The sequence below is a fragment of the Saccoglossus kowalevskii genome, chromosome 22 (genome assembly GCF_978046115.1).
Source record: "Saccoglossus kowalevskii chromosome 22, keSacKowa6.1, whole genome shotgun sequence".
Lineage (NCBI taxonomy): Eukaryota > Metazoa > Hemichordata > Enteropneusta > Harrimaniidae > Saccoglossus > Saccoglossus kowalevskii.
The window spans coordinates 7,918,972-7,932,936 of NC_140662.1; the positions used below are offsets into that span (position 1 = coordinate 7,918,972).

General features: G+C 35.0%; 1 protein-coding gene across 1 annotated transcript; it reads right to left on the reverse strand.

Moving 5' to 3' along the window:
* Nucleotides 1-2,361: 2,361 nt before the first annotated feature.
* Nucleotides 2,362-12,820, reverse strand: LOC100369512 (uncharacterized). The gene is made up of 4 exons (XM_002733520.4): nucleotides 12,519-12,820; nucleotides 5,593-5,712; nucleotides 2,994-3,263; nucleotides 2,362-2,709 (listed from the first exon to the last, which is right to left on the reverse strand). The coding sequence occupies exons 1-4, from the start codon at nucleotides 12,568-12,570 to the stop codon at nucleotides 2,477-2,479; spliced, it is 675 nt and encodes a 224-aa protein (XP_002733566.1). The 5' UTR covers nucleotides 12,571-12,820; the 3' UTR covers nucleotides 2,362-2,476.
* Nucleotides 12,821-13,965: the final 1,145 nt, after the last annotated feature.

Sequence of the window (13,965 nt, forward strand, 5' to 3'; positions counted from 1 at the left end):
AGGGAAGACATTATACTGATGAATAAGGTGACCAAGTTTGATGAAGTTTGGAATAGAATTAGTAAAGTTATTATGCACACAATAACAATTATTAACGACGACGACAACGACAACAACAACGCCGGACAAAATCTTTCCCTTAATATACCTTTCCCTTCCATCTTTGATGGTACGGGCAAGGTAAAAATGTATTCCATATGCACACCAATAATAATTTCCGTTTGAAAGCAACTGAATGAAATTACAAAATATGTAGTGTGTTTAACAACTCATTTATGAATAATAAATATGATTTTATTCGGTAATTACGAAAAAATTTAACGATGTCAAAAACGGAATTTATTGATCGTAGTGTTTGAACTTTTTTGCACTGAGAGTTCATTCACTTTACCGAGAATTTGTATAAATGTAACCCAAGTAACTATGTGATTGGAATTATTCTATGACCTTTCCATTCACAATATCAGCTCTCATTCTAATGTTTTGTATAGAAAATATATTTACTCTCATTCAATCTTCATTCCACATATACATATGTGTATAAATCATAAACTTATTTTAATCTCAGTTTAACCGTCAACGCTTTTCTGCAACTCAAATCTTACATATGTATAATCTGGTGTACTTTTCTGTACAACTCAAAATCATATTATATCATGCAACTAGCTTAAAATATATCGAACAATTACACGAAAACATATTCTCTCAACTTTCTCTCAATATTCTCTCTGCACGACATCGAAATGAACTTCCTTTTCTAATGACTACCCCACATTTGATTAGTATTACACCTTAGTAATTAAATTCATATATTTACCTTTCTATATCTGGAATTTGGCGTTGTTGATAAAGTTCATTAACAGTTTATTATTAAATTAAACGACTTCATTTCGCATACAGTCTCTGTTTTCAGTGTCATCCTTCCCAGTGTTACATACTTTCTCGAGTGTTCACAGAGTGACATTGGATATCAGCTCTCTACCTACATATTCGTTGTACACGACCTTCCTCGTCACAAGGGAACATTGCAACTAGCCAAACTGACACACTGTCCGTCGACAATTATACATGTGATCACTAAAGGCTGGACATTTGTAGCATCGCGGCGATTATCCTATTCCCCAAAACGATTAACCGTATCACGACCCTTTTACCCTTACTTTCCCTTTAAATGGGCGGTGGTTGTCGCGCCGCGCGTGTGCGACATTTATGTTGATAAACATTGATTTACTCATAATCCAACTTAATGCGCACACAAGCATAAGTTTTGACCCGGGCGCGACTTACACTAACTACTGCCAGTGATTCCTTTGATACCTTTCAATTACCTAAAAAATATCTAATTAAAGCTTGGTAACGTCTCAGTTTGTATTCGTTGATCTGCGCAACATTTCAAAGTCGCCATCTTTGTTTATATATCTTGTGCATGTGTGGCGCGACGACCACTTCCCTTTAAAGCGCAGTGGTCGTCTCGCAGCGCGTGTTCGAATTTCATGTAAATAAACAATGTATTTTATACGCGTTGTATACGTCGCTATGGGTCCCATATCGAACAGGACGCGGCGGTACGACGACTGCCGCCCTTTAACCTAGGATTGTCTACAAAACGACATTTGCTATAGGTTACATTTTTCCATGACGTAAACTAATAGTTGTGTATCAATGCATGGTTGTATAAATGGTACAAGCTAAGTATTACATAACTTTATTATTCGGGAATAAATAAAAGTTAATCTCATAACTATGACAACGCACACAATATCTCAACTGAAATGTGAAAGAAGAACACATAATTGTGAAATGTGCACTAATAAAATGATTACGTCACTATATACATATTTAACACTCAAATAAGATAACATTAATCTGGAATCAATTAATGTATTTGCATAAGAATAGATGATTGTTCCGAACGTTTCAAAGATTGTACATATTTTGGCGCTGTTCAACTTGACAATAATGCGGCGCCCTCACAGGCATAGTCATGTTATTGAAACGTGCTATCAGATTAGATGTATCTTCGTATTGACGAATATTCTATGATTATGTATTCTCAGGGCAGACATCCGGTAATTTTACCAGAAGAGAAAAGTCAGTTTCTGAGAACAGTTCCATTTGCTCTGATTAGTAGGCGTGAAACGAGTGTTTTTATCAAATAATGTGTATTATTGCATAGGTAAAAGTGTTTTAATCGTAAATAGCTCCATCTACGACAAAGGAATACTAGATCAGTACAAATCATTACGTCACCATTAGTACCCTGTGACGTGGCCTAGGAAAGCGATTGTTATCACCAGTTACTACAATAGGGCATTGTTTTCTATGATTCATATAAACTAAACTAAAACACATTAATATAATTGTGTGAAAAACTTTGATGCTTTGTTGTAAGAATTGTCCATGACTTTAGTAACTGGTCATGCGTACGGCAGCATGTCACACAGCGGACGAACACGTGACCCTGTACTACTCCGGGTCAAACGGCATGACTTAAAGCAGATGCAGATACAAACAAAAGAAAGAAAATGTCCACAGCTCTGGTGGTGGCGCTGTTCACATTGCTCAAACAGGAGTTCATTTCCGATATGCAACAAGAAACGCAGAAATCAGGGCTATCTTCTTTGTCACACGACGATTCAAAATGCTCGGTTATTACATCATTACTCGGCTGAGAGCAAAACTTATTGATAGTTACCAAACTTTCGGGTTCTGCAAAATAAAACAAAATCACGTGATTATGGTATAAATGCTAACACGAAATAACAGAATCACGTGAATTTCATAATATATGGTGTACACGAAATAACACAGACTCACGTGACTTGTATATATGGCATGAAACGAAAAACCTTAATATTGACTGTATACTTCCCACTGTTTGATTTTTAAAACTATAATCCATATTTTGGCTGCATTGTGACCATCTGTACATGAATGCGAGTAACAAAAGTGAATGACTGTCTGGGATTGGACGCCGGTAGATAAACACTTACCAGACCACGTTAACGCAACTGCGCAGGCGCGGCTATTGTCACCGCAATCACCATCCAAACGATCTATGAGAGGCTCAGGCACGGGTGGGATCGGGGGAGGTCGGGGTATCACTCCGACACCTCCGTTATTGCAATCATCTCCATGACAACAAAATACACATGCCCATCCATCTTGTGTCTGATAACACGTGGGTGATTTGTTTTGTTCGGAACCTTTGCATTCTTCAGTGTGGCTACACGACTTTGAAAGTTGCATACTGTTTGGCGTATCTGTGAAATAGATACGGTAAATAAAGATCGTGTCTTCGTAATGGACTACATGATGTGAAAGTTGAAATAACATACATGGCTGTAATTAAAGCAGAAGCCTATTCAATATTTGGTGATGGAGTTAGTAATTTCTTGAGAATGTTCATCGATTTATTATGTGCAGTCACTAAAGCTGTTGTTGTTTTGAGAAAATTGGCAAAATATTATTGGAAAAGTTGTAATTTTAAAACACACTGTTAATCATTTCAAGCACTTTTTAAAACCCGCATATATTATCTGATCACCCTACGTCATCAGCGTACAAATGGAGATATGGCATACTATATTATTAGTGTTTTGATACTGATATGTGGAGCTTTGTCAGAAGAAATACTATTAATCCTAGAATTGCGTAGTGGTGTACTGACTGTCACATCAATATGTTGTGCAAAATTATTTGTCATTTTGAACATATTGAAATGTACAATAATACATGTAATTATTATTGCATAATAAGCTGTTTAATTAGAGAAACATCAATACAAATGAAGTTAAACATACTAAAATGAAATATAACAAGCAGCCCCTCGGTTGAGATAGCTCCGCTGTTAGCAATGCACATTTCAATTAAAGAACTGAAGACATCATTAGAAAATGAACAATATGAATAGTATCAAAGCAATCGGACTTACAGTTTTTAACAAGAAGTGGAAAATATCACCTTTTACCAAAAATTACAAAAAAAAATATTCATCAAAATAAGAGAATTGAAAATATCATCATGAAATGAACAAATCTGGGTTAGAACCACATGTAGTACCTATATATGTAATATCAAAGCAATTGGACTTGCGGATTTTAACAAGAAGTCGAAAATATCACTTTTTACCAAAAATGACAAAAATATTCACCAAAATTAGAGAATTAAAGATATCCTAACAAAATGAACAAATCTGAGAGAGGTCCACATGTAGTACCTATATATGTAATATCAAAGCAATTGGACTTGCGGTTTTCAACAAGAAGTCGTGAATATCACTTTTTACCAAGAATTACAAAAATATTCATCAAAAGTAGAGAATTAAAGATATCATCATGAAATGAACAAATCTAAGAGAGGTCTACCCAAGGTACATATACACCAAGTATTCAGGCTTGTAGTTTTCAAGAAGAAGTCGAAAACATTGACACGGACGACGGACGACGACGACTGACGACGACGGACAATCACTCATATGATAAGCTCCGCTCGACAAAGTCAACAGCGGAGCTAAAAAGTTGTTGTAGTGGTTTGTAAAATCATTTGAGGATGAGACCCGGGTTCGTGGGCGCTTATATTCAAACCTACATTTCACAGTGAAGATGGCATGTGAACACCCACATGTTATATATGTTTAGTTAGCTTAAATGCAATTACTTCAGCTATAGTAAATAGCTGAGACAAAAATTATTAACAACATAAAAGTCTGGTTACCCAAAAATGTTCTGAACCTACTTTTACTCCCTCGCACCATTCCATAATAATATTAAATGTTTCAGTTCGTGTATATTAAATTCAAGCCTAGACGTCAGTTTCAATTTACGGCAAGATTGTTTATTAGTAGGCGTCTACCATACGAGACGAACATGGGATTAATATTGTATGTTTGTATGAATGGTGATTTATTTTAGTACACCTGCCTTGGTAATTTTACTGGTTTATATGATAATTTATTTTAAGAGCAAATTTGTAAAATTGATAGTTTTAACGCGTTTTATCACGTCGTGGTTTATACTATTGGACAGGTTTTAAACAGGGATCTGACTGATTTTCATTACAACAGTGTTTGTAAATATTTGTATATGTATCAATTATGGGTAAAGAAATAAATTATTATTATTATATATGCAGATATTGTTATTTTTATTGGACAGGTATATATGCAGATACTGTTATTTTTATTAGACAGGTATATATGCAGATATTGTTATTTATATTGGACAGGTATATATGCAGATACTGTTATTTATATTGGACAGGTATATATGCGGATATTGTATTTTTTTATCTATGCAGAATTGTGATCTTACTTGGAGAAGCATCTATACAGATATTATTATTTACATTGAATGGGTATATATGCAGATATTGTGATCTATATTGTAAGATATATATGTAGATATTTTATTTTTCATTGAAGGGGTAAATATACTGTTAATGTGAATTATGTTGGAGGTGTATATATGAATAAACTGTAATTTTATTATTTATTTATAGTATTTTGGATTGTGCTAGAAATAAATTGATTTTGAAAAGCAACCACATGTTTATATTTTCGAATAACAGTAGTTGATGTAAAAAGTGACTTACCAATCCACGTGGTCATTATCATGCATACGTCTTGTTGTGTTGTACAGACAACGGAATGTGTATTGTTACATCCCTGGTCATTATTGCTTTCAATACAGTGTTGGCATCTCAATGCAAGAACTGAAATCATAAATAAAACACGAATTATATATTGAATCACGTGACACGTAATGAACGTTTATAACTGCGGGTGCACGCAGCTGATTATAGGATCGTTTGATAACTGAACATCGGAGGGGAGGGGCATAACCGGTCATAAAACGGTAGAGCCGGCCATTGACTACTTATCAATGCAAAGGATTGAGCTCCAGCGTGACACGCATGGACATTAATGAGTAAGTTCGCCGGAAATTTTACAGTTGAGGCTGAGGCGAAAGACACATTTCGCTTCATCTTGCCTACGTCTTGATATATTCCTCATACTTTCCGCCATTTTACGTATATCATCAACGGTGAAGTTTTAGTCCATGAATCATGCTCGTTTATTGTCGGGATAACCAAAATCATACGTTACGAACATATATGAGAGGTAAAAGTTAGACCATAGAACAACTGAAAAATCTACATATTAATTCGACTGTCTTGCACGTCACGCGACGATAACGTTGATAGAAATTGGTGGGTACTGTTTGTAATACCGATTGTTGCCGTTTGGCGCTTGTTATACCTTTTCCATGTATGACGTCATTAAGACGCGCATTGCATTGTGGGTTGTACTTGAAACAAATATAGAATCCAACATGGCTGAATAGCGTGACCCAAAGCAATGTGTCGACTATTTATTGATATGTACATACATTACATTGTTTAGCATGTTTATTTCAATTCGCTTATATCGTCATACGAGTAGTTCAACATAAAATATACAGATAAACAAATATAAGAACCTGCATCTAAACATCAAAACGGAGGCGTAATCAAGCAGTTAGAACAGAGATGAGACTTTAATAACGTAATTGCTGTACTTAGTAATTGACTGGTTACATCTCAACAATATAAAACATTCACTGAATTCACATAATGCATATAAAGTCACTTTATTATTTTATGTCAGCACATGAGTATGTAATATCATGGAGGTATAAACAGACCTCCATGGTAAAACTCAACATGTGTTCATATGTTATCTATCAGTTTGGCTGATACTAACTTGAAACCTTCATTATCTTGAACTTGAAATCGTCATTCAAAGATTATAATATCAATATTTTAATACAGCATAGACAGAATTCAGATCTTAAAGTCATCTTATTTAAAGCGCGGTGGTCGTCGCACAGCGCGTGTTTGAATTTCATGTAAATAAACAATGTATTTTACACGCGTTGTATACTGTAAAATGACTAATTTTCACTGGGTTTAAATTTCACTGATTTGCCATTTCAGTCATATTCACTGGGTTTTAATTTAGCGCATTTTCCAGTCAGCGAAATAAGCTAAATTAAAACCCAATGAATAATTACCCCCTTTACAGTACGTCGCTATGAGTCCCATATCAAACAAGACGCGGCATGACGACTGCCGCCCTTTAATTTCTATCAGCATGATCCTAGAACACATAAATGCCCTGACTAAATTATCGGAACTGCGCATGCGCGTATTCTTCTGTAAGTTCTGATATTGTTCTTCAGTTCTCTGATTCGACTTTACTAGCGGCTACATCACGCGCAACCTTTTGCATTAGGCAAGTGTGCTTTAATAAATTATAAAATAAATTGTATTTTAGAAACGAATATATCGTACTCTATTGTCTACTAGTATTTGTAATAAATATGTATACAGAAACTTCATTCCAAAGCTCCAATGAAGGAGGTAGCAGATTAATAATGAATAATATTGTATTACATATTAAAATAATAAATGGTCACGAGCAGTATGGGGTTAATAACCCATAACGCATCTGATATTCAAATGGTGACGTAATCTAATACATACTTGTGTGTAATATACACGAGTTTAAGCAAATGTAAATAAAGTGAAATACCATCGAGTAGAAAGAAATCTATTTTATTGATAATTAGCGGCATGGCATAAGAGTGTTGTCATCTGATTTAATCATGTAGATACAGAAATATAATACTCTCTGTATGTATGTGTATGTATATATAGTACAAGAGGTCACCAAGGTTACGTTATATATTTCAAATCACGCGGAGAACTGGCAGATTTTAGTACCATCAGAAACGAGTAACAAAATACATTGGATTTAGCGATAATTGTATTATTCAAGTGTTTTACAATTATTTTAACTGCGAGATCACGCGTATTGCGTGAAAGAAACGGATCAAACGCAAAAATTGAATACTAGTAGTTTGATTTTGAGAGTTCTTCTTTGTAGCTCGGCGTGGCAATGCTGATCTTTCAGGGGGGGTATGGGCTTGATATATATATATATATTCTTACTTCATCATTAAAATTAAACATCATGAAATCTTCAACTGCAAGAAAGATACGGATCAAACGCAAACATAGAATAGTTTGATTTTGACAAATCTGTTTTTTGTAGCTCAGTGTGGCAATGTCGATCTGTCAAGGGGGGGGGTATGGCGTTGATTTATATATATATTCTTACTTCATCATTAAAATTAAACATCATGAAATCTTCAACTGCAAGAAAGATACGGATCAAACGCAAACATGGAATAGTTTGATTTTGACAAATCTTTTTTTTTGTAGCTCAGTGTGGCAATGCCGATCTGTCAAGGGGGAGGGGTATGGCGTTGATTTATATATATATACATATCCTTACTTCATCATTAAAATTAAACATCATCAAATCTGTATTGCACTTTTTTAATCGTGAAAATATCCCCAAAATACTTATGTTGTTGTAGAATCCTGTGTGATGTTTTGATGCCACTACGAAGCCTTGCTTGTCTCGTGTTTGCATTCCGTTTTCACACATAACTCGGGATCTCGCAGTGAACGAGAAATGGTATATTATTGTTAAGGTATATGCAGTCAGAGTCCCGTGGCCAAAAATATAGATTTTATACAAATATACAACAAATAAAATAAGCAGTAAGACGATATAACAATCGCTTCTGATCTCTCATACGAAAACAAAAGTGACGTAATGATACGGATTAATCCGTATAAATAAATACAATACCATACATTGCTTTATAGGGTTGAGCGAAATTATGACGTAAATCAGTCAGAGTCAATTATCCAATCAGAGTCAGCTAAACTTGTTGTCCCATCTTTCAAATATCCGTTTCTTGTCACAATAATTAATGCTAAAAGTCATTCTAAATGTTAATCTGATATTATTCCTAGAAACCAAGTTTAGGAATAGGTACAAATGATTGGGTTTTACAGCATGGTATTTTGCGACAATGTAAGCAGTGTGGGGGATGGAAAGTAGGGAGTATCTTCATGAACTTCTGCTTGTACGCAAGTAGTGTGAGAACCGAATGTGACACATTTGCGCACATATAAAACCAATACTTAATATATGATGCGTACATTTCCAAGACAATATACATTTATTATAAATGTATTTACAATTAATAATTTAATAATTAATTAATTGCACTCAATTATAATATAATTCATAAGACTTATACGTCTAACATTGTTTAGTATTAGGCGTAAACCGCAATAATTGGATGTTCGTCAACTTCAGTGTGATTGCCCCGTATTTAGTGTACGTTCATTTAGCAGTAGATAAGAACAGGGAACAATTATCCAATCTTTTTCATATTCTGTAAGAGGGAAACAATGGCTGGACATCACACTGGTACTAGGTGAAAGTGCATTTCAAGTTCACACTAATTGCTAGACATACAGATGGATTGGGGTGTATCAAAACACCGCAGGCAAAACGGAAGTAAATGTAATGTGTTTTATTCATCCTAATTAATTCCTTAACCTGGCAGCGGGACATCGACTACCTTCATATGACTGTTGCCACAATCACACAGTCGCACTGTTTATACTACACAAAACACAGTGTATACTACACACAACATACTACAACAAACATTACACTACACGACTAGTCAGTTTGTATCACAAAGTCAAATTCTGTCTAAAGAAGCGTAATATCCGATGTTAAAATATTATTTTTACAACAAATATGCATGTAATTTTATCGAGATCCATCGTTGTATCGAATAAACTATGAGAAGAACATCTATTGTTATGTAATATTTTTTTCATTTGGCCCATTCAATAATGATAGCAGCAAAACATATGTAGTTGTCAATTAACAGTACAACATAACATTTACAATCAAATGCATACAAGAGCATATAGTTACAATATATTTTACCAGCAACACAAACTAGGTTTGTTTATTGTAGTAGCCTTGTATCCAGTGATTTCACGAACAACAATCGTAGCATACTCTACGCATCGACCCGGTTATAATAACTGCTTTGCATGTGTAGAATAAACGTCATGTATATACGAGGGCCATCTTCTCAATATAATAACGAAATGGATAGATAAGAGAAGGATGAAAGCTACAGCGACTCAGCTCGGCAGTTCAATATATGCAGCGTACCACATTGTGTTAATTTACAATTAATAGCCGGTATTAAATAGAATCTGTCGTCAAACTGATGGCACGTATTTATCAACACCCAACAGTGACTAGCGTGACTTCTTGCATTTAGAGTAATCACAGTCTACCGGCTGACTTTCTTTGAGTCAGTGTGTGTTAAGTCTAGACACTTGTTTATTTTGGCTCATTTAATTAAATTTATACAAACGGTTTTACTATTCAATTGTCGAACTGGATCTATAAGTAGATCGTACCTACTCAATTTGTAAAAAAAACTGACTAAAATATTTTCGTTGATTTCGAAACTTTCAATGTATATATATATATAATTAGTTAACAATGTAAGGTTTAACGCAGCCCGAAAAATTGGGTTTCATAACCAAGTTAGAGAGGGTGATGGCCCATTCATTCATTCATTCATTCATTCATTCATTCATTCATTCATTCATTCATTCATTCATTCATTCATTCATTCATTCATTCCGACAATACGAGCATTTTGCAACATTTACTTCACACATATCACCAAGACAATACGATCATTTTGCAGCATTTACTTCATACATAACACCAAGACAATACGATCATTTTGCAACATTTACTTCATACATAACACCAAGACAATACGATCATTTTGCAACATTTACTTCAAACATAACACCAAGACAATACGATCATTTTGCAACATTTACTTCACACATAACACCAAGACAATACGATCATTTTGCAACATTTACTTCATACATACCACCAAGACAATACGATCATTTTGCAACATTTACTTCAAACATAACACCAAGACAATACGATCATTTTGCAACATTTACTTCAAACATAACACCAAGACAATACGATCATTTTGCAACATTTACTTCACACATAACACCAAGACAATACGATCATTTTGCAACATTTACTTCACACATAACACCAAGACAATACGATCATTTTGCAACATTTACTTCAAACATAACACCAAGACAATACGATCATTTTGCAACATTTACTTCACACATAACACCAAGACAATACGATCATTTTGCAACATTTACTTCATACATGACACCAAGACAATACGATCATTTTGCAACATTTACTTCATACATGACACCAAGACAATACGATCATTTTGCAACATTTACTTCAAACATAACACCAAGACAATACGATCATTTTGCAACATTTACTTCATACATAACACCAAGACAATACGATCATTTTGCAACATTTACTTCATACATAACACCAAGACAATACGATCATTTTGCAACATTTACTTCAAACATAACACCAAGACAATACGATCATTTTGCAACATTTACTTCATACATAACACCAAGACAATACGATCATTTTGCAACATTTACTTCAAACATAACACCAAGACAATACGATCATTTTGCAACATTTACTTCATACATAACACCAAGACAATACGATCATTTTGCAACATTTACTTCATACATAACACCAAGACAATACGATCATTTTGCAACATTTACTTCATACATATCACCAAGACAATACGATCATTTTGCAACATTTACTTCATACATATCACCAAGACAATACGAGCATGTTGTAACCCAACCTTTCTACACATAATACGATCATTGAACAATCGACATCAATGCGGTTAATTACATTATTCGAAAAGACTGAATATTGCAAAACATCTCAGATGTTATGGTTATTGTTTATTTTTTGGAAAAAGTGATTGCTAGCTGCCGCGCACCTCAATATTTCCTATTTATATAAACTATAACCTCCCGACTTTCTACAATATTCGTTTAAAGTTTTTTTTTTTTTTTTTTCACGCTTGATGGCATTTCCATCGTCACCTACAAATAATAATCAATTTCCTTTCTCCGTAACATCATTGCATCCCGAAATGTTGACAAGTTGGTGACCTTCCAACTAATATCTCTAAGAGAAAAGTACACGATTCTCATTGCACAGTAGCTAGGGGACGACGTTATGGAATCGGATATCTTACATTGCAGTGACTACCGAGTGCAACTCTATCTACCGCCTGTCCAGTCATCCACGCAGTCGAATGTGAAACGGCTTTTTAAGTTGACGAGTAATAAAACACGCGTATAGTTATCCGTTAATATCGATATCTGTTAGATGGCAACGCATTGGACACGGAAACGCAGTATTCAACTAGTTTGTATGAGAAGCGACGGCCTTATGATCTTCTCTAATACAGTATTGTGTAAATAGTATCATATCGGATAGAGATCACATCTTTCGAATACTTGGTCGACCGTGGAATCCAGACGAAGAACGCAGTCAGTTCAACAATGAGGCCCGCATGGTGACGTGTGGTACAGACCACAAAGTTTGCACTGGTGTCAGTAATATAAAACTGGGTTTAAACATTTAAAATATTAAATAATAATAAAAAAAGTATTACCTCTATCATCGCACAGAACTAGTAGAAATATGAGTGATCCCAAAGATAACATTGCTGATATATATACGGGCAGATCAAATGACCTCCCTTTGTAACATTTCACCACATCAGTGTCGTACACATTGTCGACTATCTCTGTTCAAACTCCGTGGCAACCGCCTAAAAGAACACCAACTACCAGCAGATTAATATAAACTTGAAAAGAGGTTAAATTAGCTCACGTCACGAACTAGTACGAGTGTCTAGGCCCCCTGTAGTCTTGACTACTTCAAGGAATATCTGTATCACTTACACCTGCTAACCTGAAATCGAACAATGACTACAGAGCACTTGATTACTGGCTTGTTTATGGCACAGCTTTCCCGTTCACTGTTGCTATGCAATCTGATACTATGTATAACGCTATAGCTGGCGCGTCCTACTGCGTCCTGATGACGTCACGGTGATATTAAGTATAGCGACTAGAGTATACAGTTACAAAATCTCAATATTGAAGGCTATGTAAATTATCACTGAAGCATATCATAACTCGTTAGCGTGACTCAACATAACTCAACTCAGGAGTATCATTACTAAGTCGATAGCACGACAAAGTTAAAGCGGGAGGGTCGTCACCTGCGCATGCACGGGAGTTGAGTTCCAAGCGACGATAATAACACACGCTAAAAACGCAAAGGCTCATGGGTAGACGCTTGTTTGTAAACAATGACACGCTATGACCATCTAACGCATGCGCAGGTGACGACACCCCCGCTTTAACATAACACGATGAATCGACTAAAAATTACCAACAATTAATAACAAGAATCAAACTTATCCTAATCAATTAATAACACGTAATTATGGTGTATAACCGTCACTAAGCAAAACTGCTTTCCAACTTTTAGATTGGGTAAACAAACCAATAATGGCTCTCCATGTCACAATTCTAACACCGATCGATGCTACTTAAAGTATCACTGTTTATAAAGTCCGGATAGTCAAGTAATACTCATAAGTAACGAAGAATATTCAACTTTTTCGGAGAGCGCAAACAGACAGCTCACACTTCTCTGAAAACACGTGACCATTCAATAAAAAAAAATAACACGTAGTTATCAGGCTGGTTAGCACAAATCAAATTTAAATTACAATAGTTCGATAAAACGACACAAAGTAACCATAGCTCGTTATTATTGTTATTTGTGATGTGTATTACATAATATTCTGAGCTACTGTATAATTAATAACATTGTGTATGTTTTTGTGTTGTGATAGCTAATTTGTCAGCTTTTAGATGGAATGTCAATGGAATGTTGTGACTCTGTGAAAAGGTACCAGCTGTTAGAGATTTTCTGAAAATCAATATCGCAACCTAAGGGGCTTGTATTTCTTGTAAGAAACTACATATCATCTGAAGAGCCAGCATGGTAAGTTGTAGAGAGGACACCCGTCCCGTTCTTCCATG